We start from the raw sequence: 21,528 nt of genomic DNA, 5'->3' as shown, positions 1-21,528 counted from the left end.
AACGTTACATTACGATCATTTTCATTCCATATTGTGACGTTTCCCAAATCAGCAGGTGCAAAAGTCGGTTTAAAAAAAACACTCGTTTACTTTAAAAGGTGAGTAGTTGCATTTTGTGCGCATCTAACATACATACAAACGTCTCAGCTCGCAGTGAGCAAGTCTAGTTCTAAAGCAGAGCTAAATGATGTGCACACAGCTAATTGTATTTTTGTGAAGAGCAGTGCAATTTCAGTGGCTCTGTGTCTTCTGGTATTGAAAGTAATTGCAGGCCTAAGGTAACTACAGTAATTCTACTATTTTAACACCTGAACACTAGTAGTACATCTATACAAGCATTATGCACGAATACATAGCATGAGTACATTTGTGTAATTCTTTTGTACTGTATAATGAGGGGGACCTGGAGCACATTATCCCTGCATTCTAATGGGAAATTCAAATTTAATTTATGTACCTGATGTATGCAACATTTTCTCAGGAACATCTTATCTGTGTAAATTGAGAACTACAGTACGTGAATATGCTGTTCAGTTTCTTGTTCAATGCTTTCCAGTGTGGACTGGTTCAATGTGGCCAATAAAGGTGGGAGCTGGTCTGGTGATACACATGTATCTAGAAAAGGGAAACTGATTATTGAAGTGAAATTCAACTCAATAAATAGCTCAGAGAAAATAAAACACTATCACAGGCAACATTGCTTTTATGTGAAAGTCAACCACTTCCAAACAACTGATGTATTTTTAGTTTTGAAACATAGCCCAGCCTTTGGTTGTAAGTTCCTGTACGCTGATTATCAGGACGTTAGAAAGGCACCTGCAAAATTCACTTTCCTGAACTCAGTAGTTTCTTAAGTTATCATTGTGCTGTGTAATGATGTGACTCCAGTTGCAGTGGCCATAGATGGTTCAACTATCAGCTTCCAGTTCTACAGACAAGGGGAGAAATCTTCCAAATTTGACACTCTCTAGCATTTCATCTTCAGACCTTTGTTGTGAATAAGGCTTTTTCCTAAAGTTAATTCTCTTTCTGTAAGACTTTCCCCAATCATATCTGGAATATTTTACAGCACTGTTAATTTCTCTCCATTATTATAATACAGGCATCTTTTGTGAACCCATGGGCTCCATCTGGAACCCATCTCATGCAATGGTTTTGATTGGATTCAGTACCGAGGGATCTGATAATTATTGGAAGATCAAAAACAGGTGAGAATTCGGTTTGAATTTTTTGTTAGTTCCTGTGAAAGTATATTTTAGCAATGCGATTTTGCGATTGTAGGGAGAAAAAACTAACGTGTAGGTATCTGTTTCTTCTGTCTCTCCATCTTAATATTATTGCTTGATGGATCAGGTTTCAGCAGTAATACGTTGTTTCAATTTCAGTGCATTGCATCAGTTTTGAGACCTTTAAACACAAACTTTGGTCTGCAATGAAAAAAATAGGAACTGCTTTGAACTGAGCTTGAGTTATGCAATGTGTGTGAAAGATTGGTGTCAAGAAATAATAAATATTCTAATGGGGAATAGGAATAGGCTTCAAATATCCTACAACCCGAGACAGCCTCAATGTGTGTTTTCTGTGATCAATGAAAATCCAATGCAGTTACTCCACAGAGTACAGTATCTGTGCTTCAATTATACTGTATCTCAAAAGTCTGATAATACAAAATAAAATAGGGGAGGTGTCCCTGCATGGTGTATTAATATTAGCTTTATCCTGACCAGTTTAAGACTATTATCCAGAAGGAAAACTGACCAAGTTGTTTCCCTGGGACAATGAGATAATGGAATAATGAGGACATACATTACTATAATCATTTACAACTCTTCAAGAAGCAACTGCTTATGCTGAGGTGTTGTAACAGTGCAGATGCCAGAGGGTTGAGGTGCGACACTCCCAAAGCAGGAGAATCCGACATTCTCACAAGGAAATCAAGGAATCACCTGCACCAGTGAACGTTGTGTGACTGTAAAAAAACATTGTGCAGACAGGCGTTGTCTCAGACCTTCAAATGTTTTTTGGATGGTGTGATCGGAATCTCGGGGGGAGTCTCTTGGCAAAAGATATAGGAGAAAATATTCCAATCTGGACCAAAACAAAACTTTATTCTTACCTTATTTTAGCAGCAGACCTGATCGTTGCCATGCCAATCGCCCATAAAAATAAGCCGGTTATTGAGTATTGAATATATGGAAAGCTTTATGAAGGATCCCAGGGAAGCAGATCCTGCAATTTAGTTATATGGTTTCAAGTTCTTGTACTTTTGTGAGAAGAAGTCTCTCTGGTTGTAAGTCTTGAATGCGCTGGAACGTGGCTCTCCATTGTCATCTGTCCGGTTACAGAAGATCTTAGAAGTCAGGACCTAAAGGGATAAAGTCATTTCTACAGCACAGTCCTGACCATCCTGCTCTGCTCTGGGGGGAGAAGGGCTATTTCCACCTGGCCAAGGACTAAGGAAACCACTGTGGGATCAGCCAGGCTAGAATTGTCCCTTTTGTGTTACTCCAATGTGATGTATGGTGAAGACTGTAAGCTGTATCATGCCCCTTTTACATTGTACAGATTACAAATATATAATAAAGACCTGCAGTGCATAATAAAATACTGGTTGGCACCCTGTGCCTCAATCCCCTTCACATCCATCCCTATATTAAAGACATTTTAATAGAAACCATGCTAACCGAGACTGTGATTCAAAAGACTCTTCATCTGTTTTTGTGGAGCAATTTGTTGATTGTTGTCCTTTCGCACGTTCCAGGTCCCGTGGTGGTTAGACTGCTCCCTCACAGGTTTCATTCCTGGCAGACCTGTCTTCCCTGTGCAGCTGCTGCATTTTCTCTGTGACCTCTAGAGTTTTCTCTGGCGGCTCTGTTTCCTCTCACCTCCAAAGGCAAGCAGGCTGGGTTAACAGGTGTCTCTGAATTGTGACGGGACTGCAGGTTGAGGAGGCACAAGGTAGTCAAAGGCCTTGCCCTACAGTGTTAGGTCAAGATGATCTGTGTGCCTTGGAAGGCATTTAAATATGCAAAAATTACTATTATTTCCAATTCTTCAAGTTAACACCTCCCTGATCTCCAGCCACCCAATCTTAATAACATGAATCTATCTACCAGCAGGCAATGTCTCATCACTTTAAAGTAGAAGCTGCACTTTTCCAGTCATTGATTACATTTCTATCTTAAGAGCATTGAGTGGAGTGTCCAGAAAACCGCTATATAAGTGTAAGCAATTATTATTATTATTATTATTATTATTATTATTATTATCATCTTGATGAAGTTTCTCTTTTCCTTGCTCTAAAAAACTGATTTAGTTTCCAGTTTGGCACTAACGCTGTTTGAAGTTAGGAGAACATGAGCAGGACCTAGTTGCACAAACACACTGATGATTTCTTCTGCTATCACTGTGTAATACTGCTGTGACTGGAACATTTCCTCTCATTCTCCTTATGAAGTCTCTTCCAAATGTTTTTTTCTGCTTCTTAGATGTATCCTGTCAAAAATCTAAAACTAAAATATTCTTTCTTGTAATCATCTCTGGACCACCACCTCATGTTTTACGGTTATTTTTTCAGTAGTGTACAGAGAAGGTGGGTATCTGCTCTCAAGATTAGCAGCCACATTTTATTGCTCATGGATGTAGTGAAACACACCCACTTTGGATTTAGTTGTGTTTTGCTGAAGAATTAGCACTAAGCTCTACAAGCCCCCTACACCCTTTGGTATCTCATTACTAAAAGATATATGTTTTTCCAATTACTAACATGTTTGCTTTGGATAAAATTGTTGTAACTGCTAGAAGTATAAAGGTCTCGTCCTGGAATGGTCAGCAGTCAGTAGCAGAGAGTCTCTGGACAAGGAAGAGCTCACTTGCAGAGGAAGAGGTAGCCATCGTTCCGCACTGTCTGAAGAACCCAACACGGCAGCAGACACAGGTGAGACACTGTCTCTCTTTGCTTGGAAGCTCCTTTCTTGGCTTCAACCTCTTTTAAAACTAAGTGAAGATAAGGTAGATGTGAATGGAAATAGAATTTAGACTTGGGTCACTGAGGTTCACATTTAAGTCACTCCAGCTAAACCATGTGCATATTATATTAAAACCTATAGAATCCTACAGACTTCAGAGAATGTCTATAGAATGCAGAATGTTCCTAGCACACCAAAGAGCACATAAGGTCCCTGTTCACTGTTTGTCCACTTCATTCTGTTAAGATCTGTCTCACTGTTCCTCTCCAGCAGATTCACTATGAAGGCTGTCATCGTCTTGGCCTCTGTGGTTCTCTGCCTCCACCTGGGCACCTGCATTGACCCTTCCCTGGACTTGGAGTGGGAGAACTGGAAGATTAAACACAAGAAACCCACCAACAGAGTGAGTAGGAGAGAATTCACTGTCCAATAGGGAGACTTTTAAATGATATGCAAAATGTGCCGAACAACAATGAATGCCTCTGGCTGCCTTGTAAGAGCTGTAACAGGAGAAGGCATTCTGTATGCCACCAGAAGCTTCAGCTTTAAGATGCTGTTTTGTTTCAGGCTGATGACCAACAGAGAAGAGAAATCTGGGAGAAGAACTACGGAGTTATCGAGAGTCACAACAAGAGATACAGAGAAGGCAAGGAGACATATGAAATGGGCATGAACCGATTTGGAGACCTGGTGAGTGGCTCTCTCTGCTTCTCTGCTTTCAGTTCAGACTGTGTTTATTCCAGAACTTGCTGAGCTCACTCTCTTTCCTGTCTCCTGTTCTTCAGACCACTGAAGAGTTTGTGAAGCTGACAAAGATGAGAACGTTGTCAAGAATGGCACTGCCCAGCAGCACTAATGTGATGTTGTCGGCCACAGACTTGCGCCTGGCAGCCAGCACGCTGAACGTCACGAGCATTGATTACAGGACCATGGGCTACGTCACTCCAGTCCAGGATCAGGTGGGTGTGGTGTCTTTCTACACAGTACCATTCTGTTTTCCTACGGTAGGACCTTTTGACCAGCTCCACCTCATGGCTCGTGTTCTTACTCTCTCCCAGGGGATCTGTGGGAGCTGTTACGCATTCAGCGCTGCTGGAGCTTTGGAGGCTCAGTGGAAGAAGAAGACAGGCACGCTGATTACTTTGAGCAAACAGCAGCTGATAGACTGCTCCACCTCAGAAGGAAATATAGGCTGCACAGGAGGTCTTCCTGATCTGTCCTATGATTACATCATAAAGAATGGAGGAATCCAGGCTGAGGCCACCTACCCCTATGCCATGCAGGTGAGAGATGCTTCAGCTATAAGAGTGCCTGGAATGAAGTGCAGTCTGAGAGTAAGTTGTGCTAGACTATATTGATTCACAACAATGTCAATCAATGTGGATTCACACCAATGAGGATACCTGTACAAAAATGTCTGAAGTCTCTATTGCCCCTTTTCCCCATTTAACTTTCTTTCTTCTCTCCTCTTCCCACTTTGTCACTCTCACTCTGTCCAGAACCAGATCTGCACTGCTGACAAGAGCAAGATTGTGGCCACACTCAGTGACTGGAAGTTCCTGCCCGTTGGTGATGAACAGGCTCTACAAGACGCTTTAGTCACCATTGGCCCAGTGGCAGTTGCCATAGATGGTTCAACTATCAATTTCCAGTTCTACAGACAAGGTGAGCCTCTCTCTCACTCAGTGAGGGGATAGATTTTATTAAGGACAGCATAGCTGAAGCCTAGATGCCTTTTTTCAGATCTTAGAATAGGGGACTTGTACAGACTTGTTCTGTTCTTTCTCCAATTGTCAAATCATCTCCCAGATTTGGAGCTCTACAGCCTTTCTCCTTTAGACCTTTGATTTGAACAAGCTTTCTTTAATAAAGTTTCTTCTCTTACTGTAAATGCTTTCTTAAGGGCACCTGAAATACTGCAACACTGTTAAGAACTCTAAATTGTCATACAGGCATCTTTTCTGACTCCAAGTGCACCATTTGGAACCTGTCTCATGCCACAGTTTTGATTGGATTCGGTACAGAGGGATCTGCTAACTATTGGACAATCAAGAACAGGTGAGCATTCCGTTTGAAATTTTTGGTATCTCCCACAAAAGTATATTTTGGGCATGCTGAGCAGTCACAGGGATTCTAGCAGATAACTCACAGGTGTAGGTATCTTTTTCTTCCTCTCCATCTTCATATTGCAGGATGGATCAAGTTTCAGAAGTAGCATGTTGCTTCTATTTCAGGACATTGTACCATTCACAGAGCATAAATGGAAATTAAAGCTTGAGACCTAAGAAAACAAACCTTAGGCTGCATAAGCTTTCTTCAGCCCCTCTCCCTCTATACTACCCTGGGTTTCCGGGACCAGCCACTCGCCTCCTAGCTGCCATTTCATTACCTTGTTTTGGCATCTTCTAAGGAGGTCTCTGTCTAGTTGTATCTCCTCCTGCATGGGAGGACATTCGGTATACGTGGCTGGGGATGGGCGGCACCAGCTTTCTGTTCCTGTCCTATGACCGCTGGCCTCTTAGGCCGTCCCGTGGTCCAGGTCTGAATGCTGGGTCATTTCAGAGAGCTGCTCCGCTCCCCAGACCCACTGGAGCTGCTCAGCAGAATGGGCTTGTGCTAGCCATCTGTGTGTCCTCTCTGTCTGACACTGCTTACCAGTTTATGTTAATTTGTGAGATATAAAATTCACAATCGCAATGTCATCATCCATATTGGAATAACTAGTATACCCTTCGCACAGAATATGTAGAAAGTGAAAACATAAGAAATGTTGATCTGAGAAGAACACTTTTGTTATCTTGTTCTGTTAGTTACCGGTTTGCTCTTCATGTTTATCCATCATGACACTGGACCTTTGTGAAGGATTCTGGGGAAGCAGCTCTTGCAATGTGGTTACATTGTCTGAAACTCTGTTATTTGTGTGAGGAGAAGTCTCTCTGATTTGTAGTCCTTTTTGGAGTGGTTTCCAGTTAGTGGGGGTTTTGTTGTGAGAACCAGAGGTGATAGAGTCACTTGTATAGCACAGCACTGATCACCTTCTTCTTCTGTGTTCCAGCTGGGGGCCCTACTGGGGGGAGAAGGGCTATTTCCGCCTGGCCAAGAACAAAGGAAACGTGTGTGGGATCAGCCAGTATGGAGTTGTCCCTTTCTTGTGACTCTGATCTAAAGGGTGGAGAACTTCATGAGCTGTATCGTGACCTTTCAAATTGATGCAAACTACAAGTACATAATAAATGAAATCTTACAAGAAATCCAGAGGTGTTGTTATTCTATTATGTCGTTTTAATTAAGGAATTCATGGACACCCTCAACATGGAAATGGAAAATAATTACATTCTGTATAGTATAGAAAAACATTAAGTGATTTGTGCACACAGCGTCTCTGGTGGGAAATATTCAAGGGCTGATATGGACATCCAAGGTTTAATAAAGTGGAGGACAGAAAGAAAATCTACATTAAAAGACATTGTAGCCACATGCATCCTTCCATCCATTTTGTAACCACTTCATCCTATTCAGGGAGCTGGAGCTGGAGCCAAACAATGGGATCTTGGCAAACAATGGGCACAAGGCAGGGTACACCCTGGATGGGACACCAGTCTATCAGGGCAGACACACACACAGACTCATGCTCACACCATAGACAATTTGCCCACAACAAGTTCACCTACCAGCATGTCTTTGGAATGCGGAAGGAAACCAGAGCACCAGGAGGATGCCCACGCGTACTGTACATTGGGAGAAAATACACGCTCCACACGGAATCCAGGTCCGGATTTGAACCCAGGGCCCCAGTTCTGTGAGGCAGCAATACTAACCAGTGCAAACCCATGCCGTCCACAAGCATACAGTACATTGAAAATACATGATTTCTTTATGTGAAACACTAGGTTGACCTGCATATGGAGAAGGGACATGACTTAAGGCTTTCAAATGAGAGGTCTAGGTTAATCAAAACTTTATCCACACTCCCACAACTCTTTGTGTTTTTTTTGGTGACCAAAAGTGAAAATGACATTCTAAATTCTAAAGTCTAAAGCGAGGTTATTAATGCACTCTATGTTGTTACTTAATATACTCCACTTTAAATGATATATCTAAAGTAGCTTTTTATCTTCCCCCATAACTTAGGAGATGAAAATACAAATGGATGTAAATACAAAGCTCAGTAAGGCAGACTCTTGAACTCTCAAGTTTGTAACTATGGAGTTTTACTCAGCTCTTGGTCAAAGTGGCAAAAATCTAAATCAAGCCCAGTTTCCAGACATTGCAGACTGGAAACAGTTCTGTAGACTGGGTGTTGAAGGTCTTTCAAAGGTTATGTGTGAACATTTAGGACAGATAGCAAGCTTATAACATAGATGTGTGGATTTTCCAAGTTAACACTTCTCAATACTCAAAGATGTACAGTAGGATCACCACACCCAGTGGTCCTATCCTCTGAACAGCTAACCTTGTACATAAAAGATTTTAATAGCCACCAAACATGCTAATTGAGGCTGTGATTCAAAAGCCTATTTGTTTGTTTTCACATAGTGGAATGTTTTCAAATAGTGCAATTAGCTGTTTTGTTGATTGTTGTCCTTTCGCACGTTCCAGGTCCCGTGGTGGTTAGACTGCTCCCTCACAGGTTTCATTCCTGGCAGACCTGTCTTCCCTGTGCAGCTGCTGCATTTTCTCTGTGACCTCTAGAGTTTTCTCTGGCGGCTCTGTTTCCTCTCACCTCCAAAGGCAAGCAGGCTGGGTTAACAGGTGTCTCTGAATTGTGACGGGACTGCAGGTTGAGGAGGCACAAGGTAGTCAAAGGCCTTGCCCTACAGTGTTAGGTCAAGATGATCTGTGTGTCTTGGAAGGCATTTAATATGCAAAAATTACTATTATTTCCCATTCTTCAAGTAAACACCTCCCTGATCTCCAGCCACCCAATAATATTATATATATATATCAATAATATGAATCTATCTACCAGCAGGCAATGTCTCATCACTTTAAAGTAGAAGCTGCACTTTTCCAGTCATTGATTACATTTCTATCTTAAGCGCATTGAGTGAGCAGGACCTAGTTGCACAAACACATTGATGATTTCTTCTGCTATCACTGTGTAATACTGCATTTCCATGTGACTGGAACATTTCCTCTCATTCTCCTTATGAAGTCTCTTCCAAATGTTTTTTTTTCTGCTTCTTAGATGTATCCTGTCAAAAATCTAAAACTAAAATAAAATAATAAACAGATAAACAATTCTCTATTTAGCACATACAAAATGACTTGAGATGTTGCCGTTTAAATATAAGATCTATTTGTTAACCATGTGAACAAATGTTGTGGCAGTATATCTGTATTCACATTGTTCCCTAAAAGACATTGTGACATCACTTCTGTCGACTAGAAGTGACATTCCAGGTTCTATTTATATTGTATATGATTCAGTGAATTTCTTTCAAGAGTCACAGTTTTTTTAATTTGTGATAACATGTGACTGCATTAGTATGAAAATGGAGATCACTGTGATTTAAGATGGAATGAGTGATGAAAATCTGGGACAATAACAATAGTGAAGCAGTGCTCCATCTGCGTATTGTTCATGCAACAACATTCTTGTTAATGCAACAAAAGTATTGTTTTCTTTCTTGTAATCATCTCTGGACCACTACCTCATGTTTTACGGTTATTTTTTCAGTAGTGTACAGAGAAGGTGGGTATCTGCTCTCAAGATTAGCAGCCACATTTTATTGCTCATGGATGTAGTGAAACACACCCACTTTGGATTTAGTTGTGTTTTGCTGAAGAATTAGCACTAAGCTCTACAAGCCCCCTACACCCTTTGGTATCTCATTACTAAAAGATATATGTTTTTCCAATTACTAACATGTTTGCTTTGGATAAAATTGTTGTAACTGCTAGAAGTATAAAGGTCTCGTCCTGGAATGGTCAGCAGTCAGTAGCAGAGAGTCTCTGGACAAGGAAGAGCTCACTTGCAGAGGAAGAGGTAGCCATCGTTCCGCACTGTCTGAAGAACCCAACACGGCAGCAGACACAGGTGAGACACTGTCTCTCTTTGCTTGGAAGCTCCTTTCTTGGCTTCAACCTCTTTTAAAACTAAGTGAAGATAAGGTAGATGTGAATGGAAATAGAATTTAGACTTGGGTCACTGAGGTTCACATTTAAGTCACTCCAGCTAAACCATGTGCAGATTATATTAAAACCTATAGAATCCTACAGACTTCAGAGAATGTCTATAGAATGCAGAATGTTCCTAGCACACCAAAGAGCACATAAGGTCCCTGTTCATTGTTTGTCCACTTCATTCTGTTAAGATCTGTCTCACTGTTCCTCTCCAGCAGATTCACTATGAAGGCTGTCATCGTCTTGGCCTCTGTGGTTCTCTGCCTCCACCTGGGCACCTGCATTGACCCTTCCATGGACTTGGAGTGGGAGAACTGGAAGATTAAACACAAGAAACCCACCAACAGAGTGAGTAGGAGAGAATTCACTGTCCAATAGGGAGACTTTTAAATGATATGCAAAATGTGCCGAACAACAATGAATGCCTCTGGCTGCCTTGTAAGAGCTGTAACAGGAGAAGGCATTCTGTATGCCAGCAGAAGCTTCAGCTTTAAGATGCTGTTTTGTTTCAGGCAGGGGATCAACAGAGAAGAGAAATCTGGGAGAAGAACTATGGAGTTATCAAGAGTCACAACAAGAGATACAGAGAAGGCAAGGAGACATATGAAATGGGCATGAACCAGTTTGGAGACCTGGTGAGTGGCTCTCTCTGCTTCTCTGCTTTCAGTTCAGACTGTGTTTATTCCAGAACTTGCTGAGCTCACCTCTCTTTCATGTCTCCTGTTCTTCAGACCACTGAAGAGTTTGTGAAGCTGACAAAGATGAGAACGTTGTCAAGAATGGCACTCCCCAGGAGCACCAATGTGATGTTGTCGGCCACAGACTTGCGCCTGGCAGCCAGCACGCTGAACGTCACGAGCATTGATTACAGGACCATGGGCTACGTCACTCCAGTCCAGAATCAGGTGGGTGTGGTGTCTTTCTAAACAGTAGCATTCTGTTTTCCTACGGTAGGACCTTTTGACCAGCTCCATCTCATGACTCGCGTTCTTACTCTCTCCCAGGGGATCTGTGGGAGCTGTTACGCGTTCAGCGCTGCTGGAGCTTTGGAGGCTCAGTGGAAGAAGAAGACAGGCACGCTGATTACTTTGAGCAAACAGCAGCTGATAGACTGCTCCACCTCAGAAGGAAATATAGGCTGCAGAGGAGGTCTTCCTGATCTGTCCTATGATTACATCATAAAGAATGGAGGAATCCAGGCTGAGGCCACCTACCCCTATGCCATGCAGGTGAGAGATGCTTCAGCTATAAGAGTGCCTGGAATGAAGTGCAGTCTGGGAGTAAGTTGTGCTAGACTATATTGATTCACAACAATGTCAATCAATGTGGATTCACACCAATGAGGATACCTGTACAAAAATGTCTGAAGTCTCTATTGCCCCTTTTCCCCATGTAACTTTCTTTCTTCTCTCCTCTTCCCACTTTGTCACTCTCACTCTGTCCAGAACCAGATCTGCACTGCTGACAAGAGCAAGATTGTGGCCACACTCAGTGACTGGAAATTCCTGCCCGTTGGTGATGAACAGGCTCTACAAGACGCTTTAGTCAACATTGGCCCAGTGGCAGTTGCCATAGATGGTTCAACTATCAACTTTCAGTTCTACAGACAAGGTGAGCCTCTCTTTCACTCAATGAGGGGATAGATTTTATTAAGGACAGCATAGCTGAAGCCTAGATGCCTTTTTTCAGATCTTAGAATAGGGGACTTGTACAGACTTGTTCTGTTCTTTCTCCAATTGTCAAATCATCTCCCATATTTGGAGCTCTACAGACTTTCTCCTTTAGACCTTTGATTTGAAAAAGCTTTCTTTGATAAAGTTTCTTCTCTTACTGTAAACGCTTTCTTAAGGGCACCTGAAATACTGCAACACTGTTAAGAACTCTAAATTGTCATACAGGCATCTTTTCTGACTCCAAGTGCACCATTTGGAACCTGTCTCATGCCACGGTTTTGATTGGATTCGGTACAGAGGGATCTGCTAACTATTGGACAATCAAGAACAGGTGAGCATTCCGTTTGAATTTTTTGGTATCTCCCACAAAAGTATATCTTGGGCATGCTGTGCAGTCACAGGGATTCTAGCAGATAACTCACAGGTGTAGGTATCTTTTTCTTCCTCTCCATCTTCATATTGCAGGATGGATCAAGTTTCAGAAGTAGCATGTTGCTTCTATTTCAGGACATTGTACCGTTCACAGAGCATAAACGGAAATTAAAGCTTGAGACCTAAGAAAACAAACCTTAGGCTGCATAAGCTTTCTTCAGCCCCTCTCCCTCTATACTACCCTGGGTTTCCAGGACCAGCCACTCGCCTCCTAGCTGCCATTTCATTACCTTGTTTTGGAATCTTCTAAGGAGGTCTCTGTCTAGTTGTATCTCCTCCTGCATGGGAGGACATTCGGCATAAGTGGCTGGGGATGGGCGGCACCAGCTTTCTGTTCCTGTCCTATGACCGCTGGCCTCTTAGGCCGTCCCGTGGTCCAGGTCTGAATGCTGGGTCATTTCAGAGAGCTGCTCCGCTCCCCAGACCCACTGGAGCTGCTCAGCAGAATGGGCTTGTGCTAGCCATCTGTGTGTCCTCTCTGTCTGACACTGCTTACCAGTTTATGTTAATTTGTGAGATATACAATTCAAAATCGCAATGTCATCATCCATATTGGAATAACTTGTATACCCTTCGCACAGAATATGTAGAAAGTGAAAACATAAGAAATGTTGATCTGAGAAGAACACTTTTGTTATCTTGTTCTGTTAGTTACCGGTGTGCTCATTATGTTCATCCAACATGACACTGGACCTTTATGAAGGATTCTGGGGAAGCAGCTCTTGCAATGTGGTTATATTGTTTGAAACTCTGTTATTTGTGTGAGGAGAAGTCTCTCTGATTTGTAGTCCTATTTGGAGTGATATTTTGCTCTACCTTGTCCTCTGGTGGTTTCCAGTTAGTGGGGTTTTTGTTGTGAGAACCAGAGGTGATAGAGTCACTTGTACAGCACAGCACTGATCACCTTCTTCTTCTGTGTTCCAGCTGGGGGCCCTACTGGGGGGAGAAGGGCTATTTCCGCCTGGCCAAGAACAAAGGAAACATGTGTGGGATCAGCCAGTATGGAGTTGTCCCTTTAGTGTGACTCTGATCTAAAGGGTGGAGAACTTCTTGAGCTGTATCATGACCTCTCAAATTGATGCAAACTACAAGTACATAATAAATTAAATCTTACAAGAAATCCAGAGGTGTTGTTATTCTATTATGTAAATTAAGTAATTCATGGACACCCTGAACATGAAAATGGAAAATAATAACATTCTGCATAGCATAGAATAATATTAAGTGATTTGTGCACACAGTGTCTCTGGAGGAAATATTCAGGGCTGATATGGACATCCAAGGTTTTATAAAGTGGAGGACAGAAAGAAAATCTACATTAAAAGACATTATAGACACATGCATCCATCCATTTTGTAACCACTTCATCCTATTCAGGGAGCTGGAGCTGGAGCTGGAGCCAAACAATGGGATCTTGGCAAACAATGGGCACAAGGCAGGGTACACCCTGGATGGGACACCAGTCTATCAGGGCAGACACACACACAGACTCATGCTCACACCATAGACAATTTTCCCACAACAAGTTCACCTACCAGCATGTCTTTGGAATGAGGAAGGAAACCAGAGCACCAGGAGGATGCCCACGCGTATTGTACATGGGGAGAAAATACACACTCCACACGGAATCCAGGTCCGGATTTGAACCCAGGGCCCCAGTTCTGTGAGGCAGCAATACTAACCAGTGCAAACCCATGCCGTCCACAAGCATACAGTACATTGAAAATACATGATTTCTTTAGTTGAAACACTAGGTTGATCTGCATATGGAGAAGGGACATGACTTAAAGCTTTCAAATGAGAGGTCTAGATCCATCAAAACTTTATCCACACTCCCACAACTCTTTGTGTTTATTTTGGTGACCAAAAGTGAAAATGACATTCTAAATTCTAAAGTCTAAAGCGAGGTTATTAATGCACTCTATGTTGTTACTTAATATACTCCACTTTAAATGATATATCTAATGTAGCTTTTTTTCTTCCCCCATAACTTAGGAGATGAAAATACAAATGAATGTAAATACAAAGCTCAGTAAGGCAGACTCTTGAACTCTCAAGTTTGTAACTATGCACTTTTACTCAGTTCAGTTATAATTTATTGAATTAGAAAAATCCAAATCAAGCCCAGTTTCCAGACATTGCAGACTGGAAACAGTTCTGTAGACTGGGTGTTGAAGGTCTTTCAAAGGTTATGTGTGAACACTTAGGACAGATAGCAAGCTTATAACAGAGATGTGTGGATTTTCCAAGTTAACACGTCTCAATACTCAAAGATGTACAGTAGGATCACCACACCCAGTGGTCCTATCCTCTGAACAGCTAACCTTGTACATAAAAGATTTTAATAGCCACCAAACATGCTAATTGAGGCTGTGATTCAAAAGCCTATTTGTTTGTTTTCACATAGTGGAATGTTTTCAAATAGTGCAATTAGCTGTTTTGTTGATTGTTGTCCTTTCGCACGTTCCAGGATGTGTGGTGGTTAGACTGCTCCCTCACAGGTTTCATTCCTGGCAGACCTGTCTTCCCTGTGCAGCTGCTGCATTTTCTCTGTGACCTCTAGAGTTTTCTCTGGCGGCTCTGTTTCCTCTCACCTCCAAAGGCAAGCAGGCTGGGTTAACAGGTGTCTCTGAATTGTGACGGGACTGCAGGTTGAGGAGGCACAAGGTAGTCAAAGGCCTTGCCCTACAGTGTTAGGTCAAGATGATCTGTGTGTCTTGGAGGATGATTTCATTTGCTAAAATCACTGTTTCTCCACCTTCAAGTAAACAACTCCCTGATCTCCACCTGCCCCATCTTAACAGCTTGAATATGCTTTTATGTACCAGTGGACATATGTCTCATCAGTTTAAAGGAGTAGCTGCATTTTCCTAGTCATTGATTAAGTTTCTGTCTTAATACTTATTCTCTTTTATCCATCTTAAACAATCCCAACAGCTCAACAATAGCAGGACCTGCAGTGTACCCCTCAAGCTGCCACTTTGGCGGCACTTTTACAGTTTGTAGTTGCAGGAACCCAGGGATGATTTCATCTGCTATCGCTGTGTAATACTGCTGTGACTTACCCCTGGGACATTTCCTCCCATTCTCCTTATGAAGTCTCCTATAAAGAATGTTTGTTTTTTATTTCTGCTATGTGTCTGTCAAACATTCTCATATTAGATATTGCAGATCTATCAGATCAGATAAAAGCAGATCAGGTAAAAAGAACAGGAAATGAATCATGCAAGAAATCTAATTAAATTGGCAGATCAAATTTAAGTTCCATTTGTTAACCGTATTCATGTGAATCATAATAGTTACGGCAAAATTATTCACATTGTTACTAAACTACATTTTGACAACTTCCCTTTAGACATTCCAGTGACATTCCGGGTTTTGCTTATATTATATATATATATTATGGCAGACTTGGTGACTATCTTTCAAATCACAATTTTTTAAAATTCTTTGGTAAAATGTAACTGGATTCATCTGAATATAGAGATCACTGTGATTTAAGGCCCTGTGCTATAGCACCTCCTTGCAACAGTAGCTCACTGAAGCAGTGCTCCATCTGTGACATACAGTACTGCAGCTGGGACTCCTGTTCTTGTAGAGCTTGTTTAATTTTCACTCCAGCTCTTCCACATCCATCAGTTTTTCCTTATTGTGTTTTACATGTCAAAACAACCTTACATTTTTCACATTCCAGGTCTAAATGAGCTTTTTCAGTCAGAGCCTGGTGGCTATTTAGATTATACAGAGAAGGTTGATACCGCACTTTAAATCTCATGGAGGTAGCGAAACACACCCATTTGGGTACATTTGTGTATTATTGGTGAACGGTATAAAGGTCTCATTCTGGGCTGATCAGCATTCAGTAACAGAGAGAGTCTCTGGACAAGGAAGACCTCAGTTGCAGAGGAAGAGGTAACCATCATTCAGCACTGTCTGAAGATCCGAACTCAGCAACAGACACAGGTGAGACACCTGTTTCTGTTGCTGTCTCTCTTGTGTTCAAAGTTTCTTCCTTTGATTCAGATTCTGTTATAATTTATTGAATTAGAAAATTCTTAATCAGAAGAACAATCCACATTGGGCTAGGCATTTAGATTTGAAGTCAATGTGAAAATGTTAGAATATTTGGGAAATTTTCTTCGATTGTACAGGATATGGAATGTCTCCTGTAATGAAATGACAATGTAACATTAGTCTACACTACACGTGAAAACTGAGCCTCAAAATTCTTATGCCTTCCTTCTAGACTAATGGATTAAGAGTGACAGATTAATTTTAGTCAGGTTCTTGAGGTGTTTGAGTTTCACTTAGTCTTAGTCTTATTAAAAAGACTTATTCTTTTAAATGCAATCAATAAGTTTTATCAGCTGTTAAAGGTCCGTCTCACTGTTCCTCTCCAGCAGATTCACTATGAAGGCTGTCATCGTCTTGGCCTCTGTGGTTGTTTGCCTCCACCTGGGCACCTGCATTGACCCTTCCCTGGACTTGGAGTGGGAGAACTGGAAGATGAAGCACAAGAAAGTCACCAGGAGGAGAGTGAGTAGGAAAGAATTCACTGCCCAGTTGGAAAATATTTAAATGACTTGTGAAAGGCAAAAAACTGAATGCCTCTGACTTCATTGTAAGGACTGTTGTGCTGCACTTGAGGAATCTGCCTAGCTCAAAAATCATCTCCACACCGTAATATCCTCTTATATTTCTGAGAACTTTCTCCAAACCTGTCAATGTTTTATTTTTCCACACAAATAAGCTGAAAATCAGGTGAGATATATAAACAATCCAGTGAAGCTTCCTCAAATTCTGTGTCATGATAATTTGTTTAAATTTAAGTGGTCTGCCTGATCTACAAACTAAACGGTATGGTGGTTGCAAATGTAAAAATGGCTTTATATAAGTTTATATGGGCTTATATACAGTAAGAGCACAGAAGCTCTTAATTTATTCCTTTTACAGAGAACTCACATTTCAATAGGTGGACACTGAACTGAAACGTACTCAACATCCTTTGTAAAGACTGTTGTACGGCACATTTTAAAATATATACTAGTGCTCAAAATCACAACTGTGGTTTCACATCTTATTGTGTGTCTGACCACTTTTTCCAAACCAGCTGGCAGTTCTGTGTTTTTTCCACACCATTTAGCAGACCACTAGGTGAGTTGCGTTAACTGACCTGTGCAGCACACTGAAACTGTTTTAGAGCCTCCACAATTTCTAGACCACGATACATATTTCACGAAGAACAACGCAACCCATGAATCAAAAAAGGTAAAAGGTAGCCTCTCGGCTTCAGATTGAGGGGCCAAACCCCCCATTCAGACAGAGAGATTAACCAAGGGGCATCTGTAAAGGTGGAGAGGGGCTGGAGGCAGGATGAATGTGAAAGAAAGAAGAGGTGTTTGCAAGAGTTATATACTGCATCTAGCAAACGTTTGATAATAATTGCAATATAAAATGACTGCATGAGATTGGCTTGTTTGTTATTAGACCTCCCAAAATTCAGGTAAGAACTTCCATTTACAAACAATTATTCAGGGCAGCCAATCTTCAATATCTATGGTACACTATGCAGAACTAGAAATATGTGATATAGTGCAGCTCCAACAGTTATGTTCCTTAGAGATCCCTTCTGGTTTGGGGTAGTCAGGTCTATACTTAGGGTTTCCCCATCACTATGCTGGGGAATTAGGACCCACATGGACCACAGGGTGAACACCCCCTGCTGGCCTCACTAACACCTCTTCCAGCAGCAACCTTAGTTTTTCCCAGGAGGTCTCCCATCCAGATACTGACCAGGCTCACACCTGCTGAGCTTCAATGGCCTGCCAATTGTAAGTTGCAGGGTGACATGGCTGCTGGCCCATTTAAATTGTTAAGTGGCAGCTGGTTATCTTAATGACTTTGATATCTCCCAACTTGAAATCACAAAAGAAGGGAGAATAAATTCAGCTTTCAGTACTGTATCAAAGATTCATTGTGTTTCTCTCTAAAAATTGTTCTGTATTTCATTTTGCCTTTAATTAGAATTCAAGGTGAGGTTTTTGTGAGCATACTTTTTCCCATCTTAAATGTAAAGACAGTTATAAAGTCAGATATACTGTACTGTAACCCCAGATGTCCCCCTCCAGCCAATAAAGGGAGCTGTAATACGACAGGGCATCTCTATTTTAGTGCAGACTGCACATTAAGAAACTGTTTTACTTCAGGCAGTGGATCAACGGAGAAGAGAAATATGGGAGGAGAACTACCGAGCCATAGAAGATCACAACAAGAGATACAGAGAAGGAAAGGAGACATATGAAATGGGCATGAACCAATTTGGAGACCTGGTGAGTGGCTCTCTCTTCCTCTCTGCTTTCGGTTCAGACTATTTATTGTTTATTCCAGAACTTGCTGAGCTCACCTCTCTTTCATGTCTCCTGTTCTTCAGACCACTGAAGAGTTTGTGAAGCTGACAAAGATGAGAACGTTGACAAGAATGGCACTCCGTAGGAGCACCAAAGTGATGTCGGCCACAGACTTGCGCCTGGCAGCCAGCAAGCTGAACTTCACAGGCATTGATTACAGGACCATGGGCTACGTCACTCCAGTCCAGAATCAGGTGGGTGTGGTGTCTTACTACACAGTACCATTCTGTTTTCCTACGGTAGGACCTTTTGACCAGCTCCACCTCATGGCTCCTGTTCTTTCTCTCTCCCAGGGGACCTGTGGGAGCTGTTATGCATTCAGCGCTGCTGGAGCTTTGGAGGCTCAGTGGAAGAAGAAGACAGGCACGCTGATTCCATTGAGCAAACAGCAGCTGGTAGACTGCTCTACCTCAGTAGGAAATGCAGGCTGCAGAGGAGGTCTTGCTCGTCTGTCCTATGATTACATCATAAAGAACAGAGGAATCCAGGCTGAGGCCACCTACCCCTATGCCATGCAGGTGAGAGATGCTTCAGCTAAAAGAGTGCCTGGAATGAAGTGCAGTCTGGGAGTAAGTTGTGCTAGACTATATTGATTCACAACAATGTCAATCAATGTGGATTCACACCAATGAGGATACCTGCACAACAATGTCTGAAGTCTCTATTGCCCCTTTTCCCCATTTAACTTTCTTTCTTCTTTCTTCTTCCAACTTTGTCACTCTCACTCTGTCCAGAAAAAGAACTGCACTGCTGACAAGAGCAAGATTGTGGCCACAGTCAGTGACTGGAAGTTCCTGCCCGTTGGTGATGAACAGGCCCTACAAGATGCTTTAGTCACCATTGGCCCAGTGGCAGTTGCCATAGATGGTTCAACTATCAAATTCCAGTTCTACAGAAAAGGTGAGCTCTCACTCACTCTCTCTAACTCAATGAGGGGATAGATTTTATTAAGGACAGCATAGCTGAAGCCCAGATGCCTTTTTTGAGATCTTAGAATAGAGCACTTGTACAGACTTGTTCCTTCTCCAATTGTCAAATAATCTCCCATATTTGGAGCTCTACAGCCTTTCCCCTTAAGAACCTTTGATTTGAACAAGGTTTCTTTAATAAAGTTTCTTCTCTTACTGTAAACGCTTTCTTAAGGGCACCTGAAATACTGCAACACTGTTAAGAACTCTAAATTGTCATACAGGCATCTTTTCTGACTCCAAGTGCACCATTTGGAACCTGTCTCATGCCACGGTTTTGATTGGATTCGGTACAGAGGGATCTGCTAACTATTGGACAATCAAGAACAGGTGAGCATTCCATTTTAATTTTTTGGTAGCTCCCAGAAAAGTATATCTTGGGCATGCTGTGCAGTCACAGGGATTCTAGGAGATAACTCACGAGCGTAGGTATCTTTTTCTTCCAATCCATCTTCAGATTGCAGGATGGATCAAGTTTCAGAAGTAGCACGTTGCTTCTATTTCAGGACATTGTACCGTTCACAGAGCATAAACGGAAATTAAAGGTGGATGCTGCACATTGGTGGTAGTGGAGGGGAGTCCCCATTACCTGTAAAGCGCTTTGAGTGGAGTGTCCAGAAAAAGCGCTATATAAGTATAAGCAATTATTATTATTATTATTATTATTATTATTATTATTATTATTATTATAAAGCTTGAGACCTAAGAAAACAAACCCTAGGCTACATAAGCTTTCTTCAGCCCCTCTCCCTCTATACTACCCTGGGTTTCCGGGACCAGCCACTCACCTCCTAGCTGCCATTTCATTACCTTGTTTTGGAATCTTCTAAGGAGGTCTCTGTCTAGTTGTATCTCCTCCTGCATGGGAGGACATTCGGTATTTGTGGCTGAGGATGGGCGGCACCAGCTTTCTGTTTCTGTCCTATGACCGCTGGCCTCTTAGGCCGTCCCGTGGTCCAGGTCTGAATGCTGGGTCATTTCAGAGAGCTGCTCCGCTCCCCAGACCCACTGGAGCTGCTCAGCAGAATGGGCTTGTGCTAGCCATCTGTGTGTCCTCTCTGTCTGACACTGCTTACCAGTTTATGTTAATTTGTGAGATATACAATTCAAAATCGCAATGTCATCATCCATATTGGAATAACTTGTATACTCTTCGCACAGAATATGTAGAAAGTGAAAACATAAGAAATGTTGATCTGAGAAGAACACTTTTGTTATCTTGTTCTGTTAGATACCGGTGTGCTCTTCATGTTTATCCATCATGACACTGGACCTTTATGAAGGATTCTGGGGAAGCAGCTCTTGCAATCTGGTTATATTGTTTGAAACTCTGTTATTTGTGTGAGGAGAAGTCCCTCTGATTTTTAGTCCTATTTGGAGTGATATTTTGCTCTACCTTGTCCTCTGGTGGTTTCCAGTTAGTGGGGTTTTTGTTGTGAGAACCAGAGGTGATAGAGTCACTTGTACAGCACAGCACTGATCACCTTCTTCTTCTGTGTTCCAGCTGGGGGCCCTACTGGGGGGAGAAGGGCTATTTCCGCCTGGCCAAGAACAAAGGAAACGAGTGTGGGATCAGCCAGTCTGGAGTTGTCCCTTTCTTGTGACTCTGATCTAAAGGGTGGAAAACGTCATGAGTTGTATCATGACCTGTCAAATTGATTCAAACTACAAGTACATAATAAATGAAATCTTACAAGAAATCCAAAGGTGTTGTTATTCTATTATGTCGTTTTAATTAAGTCATTCATAGACACCCTCAACATGAAAATGGAAAATAATTACATTCTGTATAGCATAGAAAAACATTAAGTGATTTGTGCACACAGTGTCTCTGGTGGAAATATTAAAGGGCTGATATGGACATCCAAGGTTTAATAAAGTGGAGGACAGAAAGAAAATCTACATTAAAAGACATTATAGCCACATGCATCCATCCATCCATTTTGTAACCACT

At 41.8% G+C, this 21,528-nt stretch overlaps 3 protein-coding genes across 8 annotated transcripts; all 3 read left to right on the top strand.

The window, feature by feature from the left end:
• Positions 1-1,112: 1,112 nt before the first annotated feature.
• LOC138225563 (cathepsin K-like) lies at positions 1,113-7,189 on the top strand. 2 transcript variants are annotated; one of them, XM_069185985.1, is made up of 10 exons: positions 1,113-1,208; positions 2,762-2,893; positions 3,802-3,937; positions 4,239-4,371; positions 4,536-4,658; positions 4,754-4,927; positions 5,027-5,251; positions 5,468-5,633; positions 5,921-6,026; positions 7,024-7,189. In XM_069185985.1, exons 4-10 carry the CDS (start codon positions 4,249-4,251, stop codon positions 7,121-7,123), a joined length of 1,017 nt encoding a protein of 338 aa, XP_069042086.1. In that variant the 5' UTR covers positions 1,113-1,208; positions 2,762-2,893; positions 3,802-3,937; positions 4,239-4,248; the 3' UTR covers positions 7,124-7,189. The 2 variants fall into 2 exon arrangements, with proteins under 2 accessions (XP_069042086.1, XP_069042087.1); XM_069185986.1 differs by lacking the exons at positions 1,113-1,208; positions 2,762-2,893 and adding an exon at positions 3,550-3,592.
• A 2,239-nt stretch (positions 7,190-9,428) lies between these two features.
• LOC138225557 (cathepsin K-like) lies at positions 9,429-13,319 on the top strand. 2 transcript variants are annotated; one of them, XM_069185971.1, is made up of 9 exons: positions 9,429-9,663; positions 9,873-10,008; positions 10,313-10,442; positions 10,607-10,729; positions 10,826-10,999; positions 11,099-11,323; positions 11,540-11,705; positions 11,993-12,098; positions 13,124-13,319. In XM_069185971.1, the coding sequence occupies exons 3-9, from the start codon at positions 10,320-10,322 to the stop codon at positions 13,221-13,223; spliced, it is 1,017 nt and encodes a 338-aa protein (XP_069042072.1). In that variant the 5' UTR covers positions 9,429-9,663; positions 9,873-10,008; positions 10,313-10,319; the 3' UTR covers positions 13,224-13,319. The 2 variants fall into 2 exon arrangements, with proteins under 2 accessions (XP_069042072.1, XP_069042071.1); XM_069185970.1 differs by having other exon boundaries at positions 9,430-9,663; positions 10,310-10,442.
• Positions 13,320-15,990: 2,671 nt separating this feature from the next.
• Positions 15,991-21,267, top strand: LOC102682459 (cathepsin K-like). 4 transcript variants are annotated; one of them, XM_069185959.1, is made up of 8 exons: positions 15,991-16,111; positions 16,603-16,735; positions 18,406-18,528; positions 18,630-18,800; positions 18,900-19,124; positions 19,341-19,506; positions 19,799-19,904; positions 21,079-21,267. In XM_069185959.1, exons 2-8 carry the CDS (start codon positions 16,610-16,612, stop codon positions 21,176-21,178), a joined length of 1,017 nt encoding a protein of 338 aa, XP_069042060.1. In that variant the 5' UTR covers positions 15,991-16,111; positions 16,603-16,609; the 3' UTR covers positions 21,179-21,267. The 4 variants fall into 4 exon arrangements, with proteins under 4 accessions (XP_069042060.1, XP_069042059.1, XP_069042058.1 ...); XM_069185958.1 differs by having other exon boundaries at positions 16,600-16,735; XM_069185957.1 differs by having other exon boundaries at positions 15,991-16,162.
• Positions 21,268-21,528: the final 261 nt, after the last annotated feature.

The sequence above is a fragment of the Lepisosteus oculatus genome, chromosome 29, assembly GCF_040954835.1.
Source record: "Lepisosteus oculatus isolate fLepOcu1 chromosome 29, fLepOcu1.hap2, whole genome shotgun sequence".
In the NCBI taxonomy this organism is placed as follows: domain Eukaryota; kingdom Metazoa; phylum Chordata; class Actinopteri; order Semionotiformes; family Lepisosteidae; genus Lepisosteus; species Lepisosteus oculatus.
Note: the sequence above shows the minus strand (reverse complement) of the source record. Positions and strands in the feature narration are given on the sequence as shown.